We start from the raw sequence: 20,519 nt of genomic DNA, 5'->3' as shown, positions 1-20,519 counted from the left end.
GGATTAAATATATTTTTTTAATATTTCATTTTGGCTTTGTTAATTCTCCACAAATTAGTCTGAAGGATAAAGAGGGAACTTCTCAACCAAAATGACATCAATGCATTCTCTTGCGATCACAAACCTCATCAGTATCTTAGGCTGGACAGCATTAAAACGTGGCCACTCTCTGTATCCAGGTGCAAGGTCCCAACATTTGGTGAATTTGTAAAAAACAGTTAAGAGCATGTTCTCTTTTAAAGCAAGCAAAACAATCATAGTCATAGGATAACATCTACTAGATAGAAATGGTCTTTAATATCATCTGTAACATATTAAAAAACAGAAGTGGCAATTCGATAAGGATCCTTCCATTATTCTTTATACAGATTTAAATGCTGTCTTGTAATATACCAGTCATAGTTAGAATCAGTAACTTTCTAATCACTGGGATTAGAAATTACAGTATTTACTGAGCCAAACTCTTTCAGAAAATAAGGCACGACTACATGATCACAAGTAGTAAACACAATAACATAATGACCCCACAAACTAAAGGAGAAATTACTCATGCAAAAGTATGTACAAAGGCTGTGGATATATGATCCAATTCAGAGAAGCCTAGACTGTCAGACTTGTGGCTGGACCAAGTTACAGTAAGTTCATTACTTCTTACACAAAGAACACAGTGGTTTTTCAATCCTACTTTATACAATTTTACATAAATTCAGGAAGTTTATACACAGTATTCACATGTGCAACAATAACAATTTCATCATTAAAATTCAGGCAAAGGGCATTAAGACACAGCATACATGGCACAGTATAATCAGAGAAGATCATTCATCAAGCTTATGTCTAGGAATACTAAATTGATGGCACATTGAAATCTTATAGATAAGTTATCCATGGTTTTCACAGCCAAAGTGCATTAAAAAAAACTGCTAGAATTAAACAGGTCACAAATATCAAAGTATACAACGGTCATTTGCCTTCCACTTTAGGCTAACCATCTTATGCAAATGCTAGAGTAAAAAAGTCGCCATAAAGACCTCAAAACTATATAAAATAATCATAAAGACGTTTTTAGAGGGATGGAAACATAAATTTGGCAATTGCTTTTTAATATTAGCATAAGGAAACTATTAAACTAGCTAATTCCACTTTAAGAGGTAGTTGAACAAAATGTTTCTTTGTACACTGCACTGAGGTGTTTGTGTTTCCTTCTTGTCTTTCTTCAAAAGGAGGACCTCCTAGATCAGCAGCTCTGCCCGCTCTCTATTATAACAATTCTGCACATACGGTTTACTGTACACAAACCCAGCACAACTTGGTTTTAACTCACGTTTCTGTGCTGGGGTCTGCAGCTTGCCAATGCCTGATGCCAATATGTTTTGCATTACAGCCAAGAGCTGGGACTCTGTGTATGCCAGCTCTGACCCACTGACAATACAACACTTCTAGCAAACATCTAAAATATACAGCCAAAAAGAACTCAGTAGAGGACTTTTATTTAAATGGGAAAAAAAATCTCAAATGTTTGTTTCTGATCCACACTAAGTTGGTCACAGTTAAGAACAAATGGTCTGGCTTCATTTGTGTTACAAGTATAGTAGCATGTGGTGGGGACATTATTCAGGACATAAGATTAGTTGGGGGAGAACAAGACAACGACCTCAAAACACCACTGGTCTTATTTGTTGCCACCCCCCAAGTTTTGTGAAGTGGAGGTGAACCAAGGGAAGTCTTCAATGTCTTCAACTAAAGGATGAAATGAACACACACGTTAATCCAGAATTTTCATGAAGCAGAACTGTATCTGCTTTTTGAAAACAGACTTCTAAGTACTTATCAGCAAAAAACCAAAAGTGTAGGACAACTTGAGAGGATTTCCAATGATACAAAATGCATAAATAGCTCAAGTTTATATTATCCAACTATTATTTTTAATAAGGAGCCATTGTATCATTTCATTATATAAGTTCAAGGATATATATCTACCCAAGTCCTGGGACTTATTCTCCTTAGTAATTACTGGCAGCAGGGTTTAACTTTGCTTAACAATTAAAAATACACATCAGTCACTTGTATATGTTGCAAGTATGTCATAAACATGATAATTCCAGCACAATCCTGACAGCAAGTGTGTATTATAAATTCTCTCTTGTAAATGAAATATTAGCTCTTATCTTTCTCTGCTATTGTTAGGAAATGATTGCACTGATTCAATGTGTAACTTTCCATTTCTTCAGAAAGGTAATTGAAAAATTAGTATGTAGTATGTTCAGTCTTTGGATGCTCTCCCAATCTCTGTTAAGCTCAGTCCCCTCCCCCACACACCAATGACCCTGACGGGGCTAACAACCTTGCTTCCATTTGTGTCATGATTTAGGAGTTCTGGAGTACATGTGTGCGCGGCTGCACACACTCAATTCTTTAGCTGTACTGTAATTCCACAGCACTAGTCCTGCAAAGTTAAAAGATTTCCCAATGAACGTGGAGCCCTCATCAGAAACATGAAGTTGACTTTCCACCTCTCCAAGTGTTCTTTCCTATTAGGTTGGAGAAAGTGGAAGTGGAATTTTAATATTTTTACCACTTCATACTGTCTTCACAGACAGGACAAGAGGAGGATCGGTTCCTATCTTGAAAAAGCTAAAGTGTAGACACACTTACAGTGAAGCTGAGCTATACTAACGAGGACGGAGGCAGACACGGAACAGAGGTTCATTTAGAAACCAGCTTCCTGAAGACGCTGGACGGCCAGAGTGAGGCTGTGATGTGAGCTCATGTCAGAAGACAAGACAGGCCACCACACAGTTCTAGAACTCACCCTCCAGCTCAGAGTGGGAAGTTTTAGACAATAGCTTAGGGGACAGTGCATGGGGGTCTAAAATAAGACAGAGAAATATAAATTCACTCTAGTTTTGGAAATACAATCCCAGAAGTACCATAAAGTGAACCACTTAATTTTACATAGGAGTCCATCAAATCTACTTGAGAATTTAATCAATACTGCCAAAACAAAAACCATGCTTGAATTCATGGTTAGCACATCGTTTTAGCATCAACTGCTTCAGAACACTCAAGTAATCAGTGTATGACATCACACCGTAACTGAGCTACAGATCTATACAGGAGACAAACAGGTGTGACACTCCTGTGCATGACTCCACCAGGAGAATACGTGATATAATCACTGTCATTGTGCAACAGAAACCACAGCAAACGATAACAACCAGCCATACATTTTGTACATATAATTTGAGAGGAGGAAACTAAGGAAGTATATTCATCATTTGTGAATAATTAAATTATATTAAAAAAATACAGTGCTATTTTCCATCCAAAGATTATTTACACTTCATTGGCTAATTCTGACCTTGGCATGAAAGCTGTTTAGGGGGTAAGTGGACAATCATCATCAAAACTGAAGCCAATCTCACAAAAATAGAAGTTTTACTTGACACTGGTAACATTCCAAAATATATGAATTCCAACTTGGCTAGTGTGCAACCAGAGAGCACATCCAATGTATTAGAGGTCTAATGTTAGTGTGACACTACTCTGCAGCTGTGATCCCCCACTACCCTTGCAAATCATTGAAACATGCATCACAGACACGAACAGGCTTCTTCGAAGAAGGAGTTAAGGCGTTTTTGGCTGAACACTCAGCGCAGAAGATATTGCCACACTGTCGGCAGTGATGCTGTGGAGACAGAAGTTACACAGTTTCAGGAACATCACAAAACTACGACTGTTACAAACCACACTGTGAAGTTGGGCTAACTGACTTCAGTATGCAGATTTACTCCCTAGGTAATTGAACCCTTAAACTGGTCAAACACTATGGTAAAATTTTAGGTCACCTTTGCTTCGATCCTAAAATTCCCAAAAGAACTTCTTTTAAAGTGTTAAAGGACTCCTATCAAATGAAAACCTATTTCTAGTCACCGAAAGTCTCAGGAACTCTATCTTCACTTAGAACGTAAACATAACAGTTATTTACAATACAATTCATTAAATCTTTCTGCTTTTGCTTCTTTTCTTTTCTCTCTCTCTTTTTTTTTGTGGGGGGGGGGGGGGCAGGGGGCGTGTTTCAAGACAGTGTTTCTCTATGTAGCTTTGGAGCCTGGAACTCGATCTGTAGACCAGGCTGGCCTCGAACTCAGAGAGATCCGACTGTCTCTGCCTCCTGAGGGCTGGGATTAAAGGTGTGTGCCACCACTACCCGGCTGCTTTTGCTTCTTTTAGAAGAACTCAAATATGCTGGTCTACAGAGCTAGTTCCAGGATAGTCAAGGCTACACAGAGAAACCCTGTCTTAAAAACAAAACAAAACCCCCTCCAATATAACTGAAACACCTGAGTTTAATATCTGCCCACTACTTCAGAAAACAACTGTTCCCAAGAATAAGCAGTGGAAAAAAGTGACTGAATTTAAAACTAAAATTCAAGTACATATGATAACCAGAAACTAGCAAGCATGGATTGATGTTTAAAACATCTGTCACTGAGAAACGGAATTGTAATGATTACCTAAATTAATCTGTTATTAATAAAAACTTGAGATAGTAGGGTATGAACCTGGTAGCTCCAAAAAGTGACAGAGAAAAGCCCAGCTGACCCTCCTCTCTGCTTTTCCAAGATCCCAAAGGGCCAGAAACTCCTAAGCCCCTCCTCCTTCCTCCCTGTGTCCCTCTCTCCCATCTGGGTCCGCCAAAAAACTGTCTGGTTTATGCTAGTCCTCTGAATCAAGGTTCAGTTTATCACAGTTTCGGGAGACAGCGCCAACCAATCTCCCAGGACAAGGAATCTGCACAGGCGGCTTGGTGTGGAAGTCACTCACCCGTCTCACTGTGACTGAAAAGCCTTTCCCACAGGCCATACAGTTCTGCACCTCATTGTCCTCCGCCCACTTTCTGTTCAACGCTTGCGTTTGTTTAATCTGTTTTAAAAAAATTTCGATGCATTAAAATATAACATTTCACGGAATGATGAATTGGTTATTTCTAATTTGTTGCCAGATATTTACAAAGTTTTGACTTTATAAAAGTCAATTTCCATTGTCAGAGTAGCCCCATTCCTCTATGTGAATGACAGAATAGGAGGCACTGGCCATCACAGAGCTCTGGCAGCCTCACAGTCACTGTGTCCCAACAATCCATTTTCCTCCTGACGGTGAGAAAAACCTAAACCACCTCATTTTCCATCACTTCCGCTTTCTGTTTTCTTCCTTGAGACAAGGTCTTGATATAGTCCAGGCTGACTTCCAACTGGAAGTGATCCCCCTGCCTCTTCCTTCTCAGTGCTAGAATTAAAGGTCTGCACTGCCTGCCTGTATGAGAACACTTCTTTACATACTTACCAACCCACTTATTGCTCTGTATTCCTGAATGTTCTCATTTCTTCTCTGTGACAATCCATGAGTGATGTCACTCTCAAAGAAGAGGTGTCTGAAACAACGACCTTTTAAATCTTTATTTTATTCACTTTAACCTTTAATTCATATAACTACCCATAAAACCTCTCAGCTATCTACATGGATGGTGTTGATCTGAAAACAGTTGTGAACACGGGTTTCGCTGTCATTTTGGTTCTCTGGGTGGTGCACAGCACTGGAGATTGAACTTAGGTCTGTGCGGGTGGCATGCAAATCCTCTACCACCGAGCTACCTTCTCACCCTGACGGTTGGATTCTAAGGGCGAAACTGTATTTGTCACTAGGAGAGAAACTGGAGAATATGGAAGCAGCCCACATCTGCAGGCGCCTTACCTGGAGGGACTGGTTTTCTCTGCCCAGCTCCTGCACAGCCGCGGTCGTGTTATCCAGCTTCCTTTGCAACTCTAGAACTTTGGTCTGAAGCTTTTCTATTTCACCTTCTCCTTTAAGGCATCTTATGGAATAGATTGCAAAGAGATCATTACTATTTAAGAAATCATTAGGGACCTTTCTGGAATAGAGGTAATGGACCACTTTGGTAATTTTAAATGCAATACATTGATTTTGGTTATTTAATTTCCTTTAAAGTCTGACTTTGTAAAAACCTGCAGGGTTACAAACTTCTCTCCATTCTATGTCTAGTGGGAAAATGTGGCGTATGACAATCTCTGTATTACTTACAATAGGGTCAAACTAATTTTAATTTTTTTTTCAAGACAGGGTTTCTCTGTGTGTGTAACCTTCCTGGTTGTCCTGGAACTCGCTCTGTAGAGCAGGCTGGCCTAGAACTCACAGAGATCCTCCTGCCTCTGCCTCGTGAGTGCTGGGATTAAAGGCATGCACCTCCGCTGCCAGCAGACACAGACTAGTCCACCAGGCATCACGCACCTTTCTAGCAATGCTCTCCTTTCGTCCTGGTTGTTCTGAACCGTTGCTTCTAAGACAGCAATCTCCCCCCGCAGGTCATCCGTTTGCTTCTCCAGCTCGCTAACTCGCCGCTGACTAGACTGCCACTCCTTCTTCACAGTGCCCAAGTTTTCATTCAGTGTTGTGACCTGCATGGTGAGCTTGGCCTCGTTCTCTTCATGTCTCTTCACTCCCGCCTCCTTTTCTTTTATTTCCGAATGCTGAGGGAAAAAGGGAAGGGGGAAGCTATTACCTAAGTAGTGCAAAATAAAATGTCTACTTACTGAAATTAAAATACCAAAGACAGAAATCATATTGTTTCTCCCGGAAAGGAGGAAGAACATATTTCATCATACATTACAATCCTGATTCTGCAAATATGTGTAATTTAAATAGGTTTGCTCAAATGTTGTAGTGCAGTTCATGAGGATCAGCAAAGTGACACACTTGAGACTCTGCAGTCTACCAGAACAGGGGACGTGTTCATGCTAAGAGAAAGCAGAGGTCCTGTGGACACAGCTACAATCTCCTGCCTCAGTGCATCCTCTGTCTCTCATCAACCCCCCAAAACCCTAACACAAACCCTCCGATCGACTAAACGTTTGGCAAAGTTATGTGGTGAGATCTGGAGTCAGTCCAATAAAGGGAAGCCAGATGCTTCCCATGAGGTAAACACAAGGCAGGGAAAGAAAAGCAGACATCAGTCATTGTAATTCCAATCCAGTTTCTGTCGCCAGTTTTTAACATTCACTTTGACCAAACGACCAAAGAACATGTCTCACAAGTCCAGCTTCCCTCACGCATCTCCAGTCTGTGGCTGTGGCTTACCCATTTGTCTCTCCACTAAAAATGCTTTACTATTACAGCTAATTGGATTTGCACCTTTCTAACTAATGTGATTACAGAATAGAATATTTCCTACTACACCAGCTATTTAAACAAATGTGATGTCTTTTCTAACGTTAGCAGGGAACACCACATCCATCGTAGTCTCTGGGTAGAAGATCTTCCTGACTGATCCAAGCCCCACTTTAGAGCACGTTTCTGCTCTTAAGCTGACTCACTGACCAGCCTGGCCTCCTTCTCAGAGAACTCGGCCCTCCGCTTCTCTTCCTCCTTTGCCGCCTGCTCCCGCAGCAGCCGCTGACTTTCCTTCTCCTGCTCAAGGGCTGCCTTCAGCGAGTCTGCTTTGCCTTGAAGTTCTAGCTTCTGCTGAATCAAAAGTTGTCTGGCATCCTTGAGATTTGCTACTTCCTGTTGAAAGTAAAAAAGCCAAACAAATCATCCCCATGCATGGGCTAATTTTCTGTTAACGCGACAACACAAGCTAAACTCATTTGGGAAACACAACTGAGAAAATGCCACCACCAGGTGGCCTGTGGGAAAGCTGTCAGGTGTTTCCTTGACTCATGCGGGTGGGCCCAGCTGACTGTGATACCACCCCTGGGTGCTCTAAGAAAGCAGGCTGAGCGAGCCATTAAACAGCATCCTCCATGGCTTCTGCTCCAGTGCCTGCCCTGACTTCCCTCAGTGATGGAGTGCGACCTGAGAGTTACAAAATGAAACAGCCCTGTCCTCCCCAGGCTGCTTTTGGTCCTGGTGTTTCCTCACAGTGACAGAAAGCAGACGAAGAACTTGAGTCAATGTGTCAGATGACAGTGAAATTTATGCAACTTTTCACAACACCGGATCCAAGTCTTTAAGTTCAATATTTGAAACCCCTGATTTAAAGTGCAAGATTGTTTACTTCCTACTCACTAGCATTTCATTCAGGTGATACTTTACATGCACGTGTCTTAACTACATTATCTGAAAAAGAACCCTAGAGCTTCCTTTCAGTCTGCTCCCTTAATGTGTTTACTGGGTGCTCCTTTAGTTATCGAACACGGCGTTACACTCTGAGTGTAGACTGGACTAGATCATTCTGAGTTACAAAACTACACACACACTGGAAGAAGAGGAGAACCTGGGAGGAGCCCCTGAGAGAGCGTCTAAGCTTTTCCACAAAACTGCGTCATGCTTTACAAAGCAAATGGTAGAAACTCTGGGCAACGGGCACCCTGTCTGTGCTTCTAAGGGGTAAAGTGTTAAAACCAAAAGACTATCAAGGAATTTAAAGAAGAAAAATAACTGAAAAAATAGACTCCCTTCCATCTAAAGTCTTACATGTTTATAGATTTATTACTTATAAACATGACTTTCTAAATCACTGTCCCACATCATCATTTCAAATCTAGAGTTACCCTGTAGCTACTCTGCTTCATTCAGTAATCAGAGAGCAGAAGCAGTTTCCATATGGACAGGGGAATCATGCAATAAAGAACGCTCTGGTCATAGCATTCGCCAAAAACAATCAAATAACTTGTCCGGCGCACAGAGTTTCTTTCTCAGTCTCTCTGTTTAACACACTCACAGATTAATGCGCGACACAGACAGAGGAAGAGGAGTTCTCACCCACCTTCACGCTTTCTTCCTTGTGCAACTTGAGTTCTTCACTGAGCTTCGTCATTTCTTTTTCTTGTCTACACTTAATTTCCTCCAGCTCTGCCAATTTAGACCTTTCATTCACTAGTTCTTTTTCCTTCGCTGACTGGAGAGAAATTACAAATAAATGTAAAGCACCCACTTTCTTGAAAATTCGTGTGCTAAAGTGTTGGTGTTTATGACCCTGGCTTGTACCTCTCTAGTGGAGTTAACTAGAGCAGAATATGCATGTCCCCTTCCCATTGAACCTGACAATGTCACCACTGAGATTAAAGTTACATACAAAGTCACTATAAAGTCAACAGTACCCAGGCAGAGTAAGGCTACATAGAAATACAGCAATACTACTCATTTCTACAACTTCTATTACTATCACTGCTTTTATGTAAGGGTCTCTGTTTTGGGTAGACCTTTCAATCCACAGTTTATAAATAAGCAGAAATTTTTAAAAATTAAATCCTCTACTAGGAATAGAGTTAACACTAAAACAAGATGTGCCTGGGCTAAAACCCTTGCAGTTAAGCACCAATAAATAGCATCTGTCAGAACTGTCTAAACTTGAGACATAAATCATGAATGCCGTCCCTGCTTCACAATCAACCCCAACTCCTAAAGACACTCACAACTTCAATCTGGAATATACAAAAAATTCTATGGTGTGCAAACCATCTTTATAAAACCTCCAAAAGCCACTAAGGAAGCTGGTGGAGACACCACAAGACGCGGTGACGAAGCAGCTCCCAGCTCAGAGCCTCAGCATGGATTCCACACTCTCCCCGTCCTCAGCCCAGCGGTGTCTGGAGTCCAAGGAGGTACCTTTTCTCTCTGGGCGTCCTGCAGGGCTTTACTCCGCTCCTTCAGCAGCTGCTCTCGCTTTGCCAAGTCCTGCTCCAGAGCAGCCTTGGCAGCCTGCAGTTCCTGAATTGACTTATTTTGGTTTCCAATTTGAGTTCTGTTTGAAATCAAGTCTTCTTGTGCCAGAGAGAGCTTCTCTTCTATAGACTTATAAAAAGTTAGTTCCTCAAGTTAATATGATTAGTAAATTTCAACAAGCATAACAGTTAATAAAAACACAATAGCAAATAGTACATAATCACATCTCAATGAGACATGAAAGAAAATAATTTAAAAAGAAATACAATTGAGTGCTATATATGTGCACACATACATTTTCTAGGATCTACGACCTTCCCTGACCTGGTAAACACCTTGATAAACAAGACAGAATTTTGTTAGATTTCACAGCTGTCAATCTGATCAACAAATCTAAAGAAACAAGTTTAGCCTTATAGTTAAAGCTCTTCTGACCAGCCAACAGCCCATCCATCCTCTGAGCTGCCTGTCTCAATGGTGGAACAAGTGACAAAGTTAACATCATAGTTCCCGACTGCTCTAAGTCCCTCGTGTGGTGGTGAATTCTGTCATGTTAACAGATTTAGAATCACCATGGAAACCAACCATTGAGTATGTTGTGAGGGAGTTTCTAGATTAGGTTAATTCAGGAAGAGAGACCCACCCTAAATGTGGGCAGTCCCATTCCATGAGGGCTAGAGTCCTGAAGTGAATGACAGGGACAAGAGAAAGGGGCGGGGCTCTACAGACACCATGTTTTGAGAAGCAGAAGTGGAAGAATGCTAAAGTGCCTGTTTGGGTACTGTAGATACAGTCCTAGGAAAGGGGAACTGCCATCCTCAGGACTTTGGCTAAGAATCTGCAGGAGTGAGGGCTGGCTAACACACTCTTCACCAGACCTCACAGAAGCACCCAGTTCTCACTAGAGAAACACTTCCCTTGAAAAGGAGGCAGATAATGCAACTCAAGAAAGGATCTCTGCCAGTTAGGATTATATATAACACATACTTAATAAAATATAAGTGAAGCCAGGCATGGATGTCTATAACCTCGTGCCTAGGAGGGTGAGGCAAGAGGATCGACTGCACATGAGTTTGGGTGCAGCCTTGAAAACATTGTGAAACACTGACTCAAACATAAACAACTAAGCAAATGAATAAATACAAAAGTAAGTAAGATTTAATTTGAAGATTATGCTTCTTAAAAAAGGTTACTTCTTACCAGTAACTCAGTTCAGAATTCTTTCAGATATAAAGCTCAATTTTTAATAACAGCCAGGAGAAGTCTAAGCCTTTCAGACTCACTTTGTCAGGTAGTACCCAGAATCACCTTGCTGTTGCTTTTTTTAATAATCAGACAGCCAGTCATCAGCTGAGTACCCTGCATAAAACGGTCCTTAACATGGAAGAGCGGCCGAGAGAACAGAAAGGGAGTGGGGAAGCTGAGCAAATGCTCACCATCAGTACACAGGAAAGCAGCGTGAGACCCTGTGTAAAGTGAGGCGTGTGGCCGGCCACTGGCCTAGATGTCATCAAGAATCCTCTTATTAAAAGAATTCTTATTAAAAGAATAAAATTTACTGGGCCAGGGGGCTAGTTTAGTGTAGAGTACTTGCCTGACATGGATTTAGACTATGAGTTTGATCTTAGCACTGAAATAAACAAATGAATTTCAAAGCCTACTGCATAAATCTACTATAACTATATTAGGTAACAGATACTCTGGTCCAACAGGCTTGCTAAAACCTAGAAAGAAAGCAGTAGTACCCCTACAAAGTTCTGGAAGAATGTCAAAATGCCCACAAAACCCTCCAGTGTCATCAGTTTATAAGATTTCAAATGCAGGCCCTCTAAAACTTATGAACCCATTAATCAGCTCTTTGAAATCCAGATGGAAGACTGTGTCATGAAGCCTTTTTGAAGGTGCCAAGGGCTACTGCTCCACCCTCTGTTGGAACATCCACTAATACACTCCCACAAAGCACTGCCATGCATGTCTCACTTGCTCAGCACTGTTTCCCCTGGAACGGTCCTCCTGGATCATTTGTCTTTATCTTTATCCCTGAGCACATCACCCACCAACCCGGACTGATTACACCAATTGTAGCATCCCAGTGGAAAAAAGTTTCGGCCCATGGAATCCCCTTGTTTATGAAGCAAACTTTCCCATACTTCTTTCAACTAAAACCTTTACGATGTTAGTCTTACTCTTTCTGATGTCTGATAAAATGGCATAAGAGAAAGTACAGGGATGAGAAGAGTTAGGTTTAATTCTGCATAGCCCTACAATTTTCACTTTACCCGGGCATACATTTATAAGTGAATTCCATTTCTATTCTTTGTAGACAAAGAGCACAGATTGCAGCCAACGGAAATACTCAACGAACAAAGCATTTCATAAATGATCCAGCAGATGGGGCTCACAGAGATCAAACCAGGCTCTTCCCCTACTGGTGACCATGTCCACACTGACATCAGCTATAACAGAGAGCCTTCCCCAGGTAAGTGTCCTGTTAGAGAATGTTCTCACTCTTCTCCTCCTCTTACAGGTGAGACCACCTCACTGATGCCAAGGACAGTCATGGCTGACATCCATCCTCTTCCTGGTCTGTAAATACTCAGGCTTCCTTAGGAACCTGTTTCCTCTGGAAGTGGTGGTAAAAGAAGTGAGCTTTGAGTAGGAAAGGCAGCTCCAACCATGGTTCTTTCTGTTGGGCTGCATTGCTGGGCCAGCCTCACCTGCAAGAGGCGCTTCCTGAGAGGCTCCATGGAGCTCTGTTGTGATGCCTTTCCTAGGCCCACCCTCTGCTTTTTCTTTCATTCAGATCACACGCAAGTGCCTCACTGTCCCCTCACGGCCTTCAGATTAAATCCAAATTTCCCCACAGGTCTGCCAACATGTTGTAAAACAAACAATTTAACACAAATAAAAGGACCAGTTCTACTTTTTCTTTCTTTAGAGATCTTTTTATTTTTGTTTATGTGTACGTATGTTTTGCCTATATGTATGTCTGTGCATCAAATGTGTTCGGTGCCCACAGAGGTCAGAAGAAGCATCAGATCCTCTAGAACTGGAGTTACAGGCATGTGAGCTGCCAGGTGGGTGCTGGGAATCGAACTCAGATCCTCTGGAAAACAGTAAGTACTTCTAACCACTGAGCTCTCTCTCCAGCACCCTTGCCTTTTTGGGAGGATGGGGACTAATCAGCCTCTTTTTCCCTCCTTCCCCCTCTTATCACTGTGAAAATTCTTTCCTCAGTTTTCTGTTTCTGTGTCAAGTCTTTGTGGCTGATCCCTGCCACTGGGCCTGCTGTGAACTCTGCCCTTCCTTTACCCCTGGCATTTCCTCAACTCTAATGCTAGTCCTAACCAACCAGCATCTGACTACCAGAATTTATGGAGAGAGATTTTTTTAATTAATTTATTTTTATTTGTGTGTGTGTGTGTGTGTGTGTGTGTGTGTGTGTGTGTGTGTGTGTGTGCCTGCACGAGTTAATGTGCATTACATGCACACAGGAAGCCAGAAGAAGGTGTCAGACCCTCTGGAGGAGAGAAAAATTCTTAACTGATCTCCTCACTAAGTGATTCAAGCTTCTTTAAAATTGCTCCAGGTTAGGTTTCTTAAAACAGCATGTTCTTCATTTTTCCCCTCTGCTTGACTCTCTCTTTTAAAAAAAAAAAAAAAAAAAGAACAAATATAAAATCCAATTGTTTTTTGCAAAGCACTTAATATACTTCACAATTTGGATACTTTTTTTCTTTTTTGAGACAGGGTTTCTCTGTCTCTGACTGTCTCTGTCTGTTTCTCTCACTCTGTAGACCAGGCTGGCCTCAAACTCACAGAGATCCCCTGCCTCTGCCTCCTGAGTGCTGAGATTAAAGGGGTGCACCACCACCGGCTGGATCCTACTTTTTAAACCGAAGTCCAAATATAAACCAGCACTCCTGGTCGGCTCTGCTCACCTCCTCTGCAGTACCAAACGATCCTTGTCAAGACTGCATTTCCAAATCTTACCTATAGTTCAGGATCTACTCACATACCTAAGTGGCCTAGCTCTCCTCATAAATCCATCCCCACAAGAGCCCATGAATAAAATACAACATGTATACAATATCTATAAATAAAATGTTTTAATGTTTGGTGATTCTCAACAAAATTTTACAGTAGTGCACTTTAAATAAAACCCCCAAATATAGGAAAGAGATAGCATATTTTACCATGACAAAAAAAAAAAAAAGACCAGAGACAGAGATAGGGTCTGAGGGAGAGAGGTGGGGTGCTGGCTGAATGTTGTGTGTGTGCAAGAGCACACTATTTGCTTCCCTTTAGAGAATTAATATGCCACTATTGTATAAAACTTGCTTACCTTTTTATTTACACCCTTCATTTTAATAAACATGGTACTTTATTTGATCACATAGTATTATTAATTGAGGCTATATTTAATTGGCCTAATTATAATCATCAGGCATTCCTAGAAGCTTAGGAAGTCGACAAATACATAACAGTAAAAGTCAGTTTTGCAGGACAACAGTAAAACCCCTTGCATTTCTCATAACTGGCTTATAACCAGTCAACCTTTGAAGCTATTTTTATTTATTTTTTTATTAGTCTATTTTTACTTAAAACAAATACCAGGGGAGAGCGCGCACGCAGTCCCCCACTACCATAAATTTTGCAGTCGAGTTTCCCGCATTTGGGAAAATCGCAGGGGTCAACACACCCCAAGTGCAATGGGTGAGCCTCGCCCTGGGAAAACCACCTGCTTGATTGCAGTTATTTTTAAATAAAGGCTTCAAAATCCTTCGAAAAGGTAGTAGTATAATAACATATCCCAAATTATTTCACTGTAACTTATTTTAACATGAGTTTTATGTATTTTTATTTATATATACCACAATTTTTGTCATAAAACTTAACTTTTAAAAAAGAACATCAAAGTAATAATTTGATAGAAAAAATATGATACTTCACAAATACTACCTTCCCTTGCCCATCAGGCAAGGGAATTGTTTAGCGGGCATGGACAAACAGCTTCCTGGCTTTCTAACACACCACAGCTCACCGTACCGTACCTTCAGGTCTTGCCTGGTGGCCAGAAGCTCCGACTCTTTGCCGTAGAGGTCAGACTGCAGCTGTTTCAGGCTGTCCTGGCACTTGTTGTAGGTGCCTTGCAAGGCGGCCAGCTTTTCTCTCTCTGCCGCGCGCTCCTGGGCCGCCTGAGATGAGAGCCGCTGCAGCGCGTTCTCCAGCTCTGTCTAAAACATGCAGCAGTTGCTTAAGGGAATGCCACTCCAAAGCCAGTCAGATATAAGTCAAAATTCATACAACTCAAATTCTGGAAAACCAGAGAAACTGCATTTACGTCCTAAAATTATCTTTTAATAAATGTATGAAGTCAAAGAATCACAAAACCAACAAGTCCCAATTCAAAGGGCAAAAGCAATCAAAGGGAATGAGAGACATTCCGCGAGAGGAGAGGGACCTTAGGGACCTGTAACAATGCCAGCAGAAACACAGTGCTGGGTTTCCTGGATGACATTTTAAGACTGAACTAAGAGAAATGTCTACATGAAAGAAATTAAGAAGCCATTACTGTGCTGAAATGAGTATGTAGTTTCTACTCTTGAAAACTCAAGAGTAATTCTGGGAACTTCTATAAGTCATCATTATTAATAACAGGACCGAATGAAAATTTTACATAAGTTCAAACTACTCTAAAACCAACTGTACGGCTCTGAAGGAAAATGACCCCAAAGGGAGCAGCACTATTAGGAGGTGTGGTCTTGTTGGAGGAGTGTGTCACTGTGGGGGTGGGCTCTCAAGTCTCCTTTGCTCAAGCTACACCCAGTCAGACAGTTCACTTCCTGTTGCCTGCAGATCAAGATGTAAAACTCTCAGTTCCTTCTCCAGCACCGTGTCTGCCTGCATGCCACCATGTCATGCCATGATGATAATGGACTGAACCTGTGAACTGTAAGCTGCCAGCCCAATTAAATGTTTTCCTTTATAAGAGTTGCCGTGGTCATGGTGTCTCTTCACAGCAGTAGAAACCCTAACTAAGACACTAACTTATCTTTAAGAATATTTAGGAGATATATAAAAATATGATGTAATTAAAATATGTCTGCATAATAGTAAAATATGCTTGGCTTTTAAAATAAATATGTATCTTTCATAGAGTAAGACAGTTCTGACAGAGGCTTACAAGGGTACGGACATTGGGAGAATAAAGAGACCCAAGGATGGTACCAAGTAGTATTTACTACTAGGAGGAAAAAGTTCCAAGACAGTGATTGATAGTACTTTACTGTATGTTTTACAAAGAGCTAGAAGATAAGAGTTTGGGGGTTCTCAAGATGAGTAAATGATGTTTAAAGGAAACAGAAATGTTAATTTCTCTAATTTGATCACCAAAAAATATACCTAAGTTTTTATCTTATTATATAATATTTTATTTTATTATTATTCCATAGAAGCTTGTTTGTTTTCTAATAAGAGACAGAAAGGGGTGGGTCTAGATGGCAGGGGAGGTGGGGAGGAATTGGGATGATCAGAAGGAGGGAAAATTGTAATCAGGATATAGTATGTGAAAAAGAAAGCTATTTTCAATAAAAGGAAAAGAATGTACACATGCATAGAATTATCCCTGCATCCATGCTATGAATATGTATAGTTACGATGTGTCAATTAAACTTCTATAAAAATAGAATGATCTATTAGTTTAGTGAATCTGAAGTTGATGTCATCGGTGTCCTTCAGTTTCAAACCTGCCACTATCCACGTCTCACTGGTCACTCAGTGGCACTTGATAGCTAACTGGGTCCCCTTCTACAGAATGTTCTTCCACATAGTTTCCAGGACAAATAAATGTCTTACAAGTTCTCTTCCTATTTTGCCGGTCATTTCTCCTCAAATTATTTTACTGGTTGCTTTTCTTCAACTGTATCTCTCAATATTATAGAACTCCAAAATTCATTATGAATTTTTTTAAAAGATCTCTTCTAGAACTATAGCTTTCAATACCTTTTATTTAACAAGTAGCTTTAACCTCTCCACCTGAACTTTGAGCTCTTATTATGAAGGACTTCCATGACATCTCCTCTTGAACAATCTATGGGCAACTATCTCTACCTGAACTCTTGATTCTTGAGAGCAAATCCGCCCATCCAAAAAACAAAACAAAACAACAACCAAAAAACCACCACTTCATTCCAATAAATGTCAACCATCCATGTGCGCAACTGTAAACCTAGCGTTCTCCTGGATTCTTCTAGTGCCTCTCCCCATCTAGTCTCTCAAAAAGACGCAGTAACTGCCCTTCCAAACCACACCTGCAGCCCATTCTCGCCCATACTCTGCCACCACAGCACTGCCTGCTCATTGCAGCAGGTTCTCAGTGCCTTCTCTAATTTTAGGCATTATCTAGTGAAGCTGTACAAAACATATGCAATATATATTAACCCTAAATCTGAAAGAAATCTTATAATCATTTAATAAAGAGAAAAACATGCAAAATAGTTCTATTTTTTAATTCATTAAATTATGATGATATAAAGATGAAGTTCCAGAAATACTTGGATGTGACACTAAATTCTGGGGGGGAAAAAGACTTCAAACATCAATGTGTACAAATTAAGAATAGCTGTAATTCAGCTATTTGAAGTGCTTAGATAGCAAGATGACATCTTCTAGCCCTAACGGTATCCTAGCAAACTCCATCTCAAAAAAAAACCAAAACAAACCATTAAAATGTGCAACTAACAAGACCTGCACAAGATGGAGTCTTTCAACATTCCATCACAGATGCTGGGGAGTCGTTTTTCTTCAGTGGACTAGACACTGGTGAGTGGCCGTGCTTCAGTAAGTAAGTCCACACTCACGTTTATGCCGGGAACCTAATTAAACTCAGTTGTTATTTTTAAGAGAGGACATGATCCCCTTTTATCATGAACTGTTGTTACGTGTATAGCTGTGTAACTATATGTAATTAGTGGAAAAAAAGAGGCCATGAATTTGAAAAGGAACAAGGAGGTTATATGGGAGGATTTGTGGGGGGAGATGGAGGGGATAGACCATGTAATTGTAATCTCAAGAAATAAAAGAAATAATTTAAAAAAGGAAAAAAGGTTAAGTAGTATAGGGACCTATTCAGAAGTAAGATGGAGAAAAATAAGAATAAGGGACAAGCATGACCAAATATATTATCTACATGTGCGATGCTGTGAAAGACTAAAACGATTCAGAAAAAAAATGTTCAAAACATACCCTGTGACAATTACATCCTAATTTCTGATTCCATGTGAAAGCACAAAAGGACAAATGTTTCCACACTTGCCTATATTTTTATCAAGTTATTTTTACGTAATATAGCATAACAGAAAAACTGGTAAACATAAAACTTCCTGTGTACTGTTTTTAATGTGTATTCTTTCTACTCTAGTTTCTCCGGCAGCCAACTGTTATGACATGACATATTTAGGTTTTTCTACAGACTCAGGGTTGTACCCGCTTCTCTGAAGACCACTTAATAAGCAAAAACTGACAATGGAAAAAGACCTTATGTTGTTCAAATATTTCATACTGAACACAGCCAATTTTTCAACTCATTCTGGAGAAGATGAGACTGTGTTTAAGAACATAAACCAGGTGACTAACAATAAATTGTCCCTTTATTCTTGGAAATAAAAACATTATGATATAATATGTCAACGATACCATACACAATCTGACATTGCTGAATTTCTAAAATACATGTCACTTCATGATTCTTGTCATTGTTTTCCCATAGTAAAGGTGATGTATTGTGAATTCCTTTAGATTTTTCTACAACAGAAGAAGTGTTACATACGTAACTGCCCCAATGGCAAACATTATTTCCATGTATTTTCGTACAGAGACATGAATTAGTAGACAAATGATTAGTATCAAAATTTTAATAAATTAGCTGGCAATTTCAATGAATGAACATTCAGACTTAAATCATATATCAAATATGAGCTATAGATTTAACAAAAATTTAAATATATATCAACTTATGTATAATAAAACTCACTTTGATATTATCTTAAGGTCCAATTTTTTCTTCCTATAAAGAGGTCAACAATTTTTGTGGGTACCTTTTGAGAAACAGCACTTTTGACTTCCCCTTGAAGCGCTTCAATCTGCCTGCTCTTCTGTTCGGTCGCCTGCGTTAGCCGGTCTATGTCCCCCAGAAGCTGCTGCCCCTCTTTCTCCTTCTGTTCCAATGCACTTCGAGCCTGTGCAACCTCTCCCCTGAGTGAGCCGAGCTCTGCCTTCAACTGTTGAGAAGTCTATGAGAAAACGAAACCTGTCTGATTCGTTCATTCATCAGAACACATTCTCTGAGTCTCTGCTATAGTAACACACTACTTCTGACGGTATTACTGAACCTGTTGGTCACCTTCCAAACATGACTTACTTCATAGACAATTAATGATGTGAAGTACTTGAAAACTGTGTAGTGAGCAGTCCAAAAATGGCCTTTATTCTACACACTCATCATCAAACATCATTGTCTATGTGGTGGCTAGTTTTGTGTCCACTTGACCTAAGCTGGAGTCATCTGGGAAGAAGAGCTTCAGTGGGCAAGCCTGTGGGGGACTGATGAGGGTGGGCCAGCCCACTGTGGGCACGCCACCCCAGACTGGTGGTCCTCGGGATGTAGGATAGTGACTGAGCAAGCTTTGGGGAATAAACTAGTAACAACGTTTCTCCATAGTCTCTGCAGGAGTCCCTGCCTTGGCTTCCCTCCACGACCGGCTGTGATCAGGATGCGTAGGTCAAACAAATCTTTTTCTTCCCACCCTGTTTTTGGTCAGGGTTTTATCACAGCAATAAAAAAGGAAACCAGGCAGTCTATGAAATAAGTCATATTTAAGAAGCTATTAATCTTTTCAACTGTACCGTTCTTTAACCCTATCTAATTAAAACTCTGAGGGTTAGTTGACTCCGTTTCCTCCTTTTCTTACTTACATTCCTTTATTCGGCCCTTACATTTTAAACGAGTTTAAATTTTGTTAGTGGTAAGTAGAACACAAATAACAATTTTAAAATAAACATATGAGCCATTAAATTTTAGAGAAATAAACATTCCCGATCAGGATGAATGCAACTGGAAAGTACAAAGGTCTATGATATTTTGCATATTAACATTAAGAAAAGAAAACTGTACCTCTTTCTCTTTCTCAAGTGACTTTTTCAGTTCTTTCTGCTCCTTGAGTGAACTTTCTGTCTGTACTTGCAGCTGATGCTTTAATTCTTTACAAACTTTTTCCTAATAAAGGAACATTCCACAGAAAATGTCTGTAATAACCTACAGTGGTTTATCAGCTTAGGAAGAAAATATAAAGGAAATAAATACACAAGCCCCCCTCCCCCCCCACAGCAGCTGGGCACCTTAATAAGATGACGGCCTCAGATAAGAAAGTAAATGTGAACAACTAACCAGATCTAATAAAGCAGCTTTTCCTTTCTGATTCTCCTTCTCGAATTCACTCTTGGAGTTCTTTAAAGACTCGGAAACTTGGGACAACTGCTCCTTTGTTGAGGACAGCTCGGCCATCAGAGCGGCTTTCTGCTCCTCCACTGTTCTCAGGTCCGCGACTGCTGCCTGGACTCGGCCATCCAGCTCCTTGCGCTGCCTCTCTGCATCTTGACTTAACTTTTCAAATTCTTGTTTCAAAATAACTTTTTCTTTCTCTTTCTTGGTAAGAGTTTGTGTAATATTTTCAAGGGCTTCAGATTTATTCTGCAGATCTAATTTTGTACTAGATACTCTGGATATTAAAAAAGAATTTTTAAAATTAATATAAAAATTCACTAATCAAAATTAC

At 40.3% G+C, this 20,519-nt stretch overlaps 1 protein-coding gene and 1 pseudogene across 1 annotated transcript in view; both read right to left on the bottom strand.

Annotated features, from left to right (window-relative positions):
* Nucleotides 1-268: 268 nt before the first annotated feature.
* The window catches only part of Eea1 (early endosome antigen 1), a 117,099-nt gene continuing 96,848 nt past the window's right edge, over nucleotides 269-20,519 (bottom strand). Inside the window, exons 19-29 of the mRNA XM_052753183.1 lie at nucleotides 20,132-20,462; nucleotides 19,859-19,960; nucleotides 18,783-18,977; nucleotides 14,739-14,921; nucleotides 9,628-9,813; nucleotides 8,786-8,917; nucleotides 7,396-7,581; nucleotides 6,310-6,548; nucleotides 5,755-5,875; nucleotides 4,828-4,926; nucleotides 269-3,688 (exon numbers count right to left, since the gene is read on the bottom strand). Coding sequence (XP_052609143.1) covers nucleotides 3,566-3,688; nucleotides 4,828-4,926; nucleotides 5,755-5,875; nucleotides 6,310-6,548; nucleotides 7,396-7,581; nucleotides 8,786-8,917; nucleotides 9,628-9,813; nucleotides 14,739-14,921; nucleotides 18,783-18,977; nucleotides 19,859-19,960; nucleotides 20,132-20,462 — 1,897 coding nt within the window. The 3' untranslated portion in view covers nucleotides 269-3,565. The remainder of the gene's footprint in view (nucleotides 3,689-4,827; nucleotides 4,927-5,754; nucleotides 5,876-6,309; nucleotides 6,549-7,395; nucleotides 7,582-8,785; nucleotides 8,918-9,627; nucleotides 9,814-14,738; nucleotides 14,922-18,782; nucleotides 18,978-19,858; nucleotides 19,961-20,131; nucleotides 20,463-20,519) is intronic.
* Nucleotides 14,299-14,453, bottom strand: LOC128120114 (uncharacterized; annotated as a pseudogene).

Source organism: Peromyscus californicus, unplaced genomic scaffold (assembly GCF_007827085.1).
Source record: "Peromyscus californicus insignis strain IS unplaced genomic scaffold, ASM782708v3 Scaffold_24__1_contigs__length_46423439, whole genome shotgun sequence".
Taxonomy (NCBI): Eukaryota; Metazoa; Chordata; class Mammalia; order Rodentia; family Cricetidae; genus Peromyscus; species Peromyscus californicus.
The sequence above is the reverse complement of the archived record's forward strand: the minus strand, read 5'-3'. Positions and strand labels throughout refer to the sequence as shown.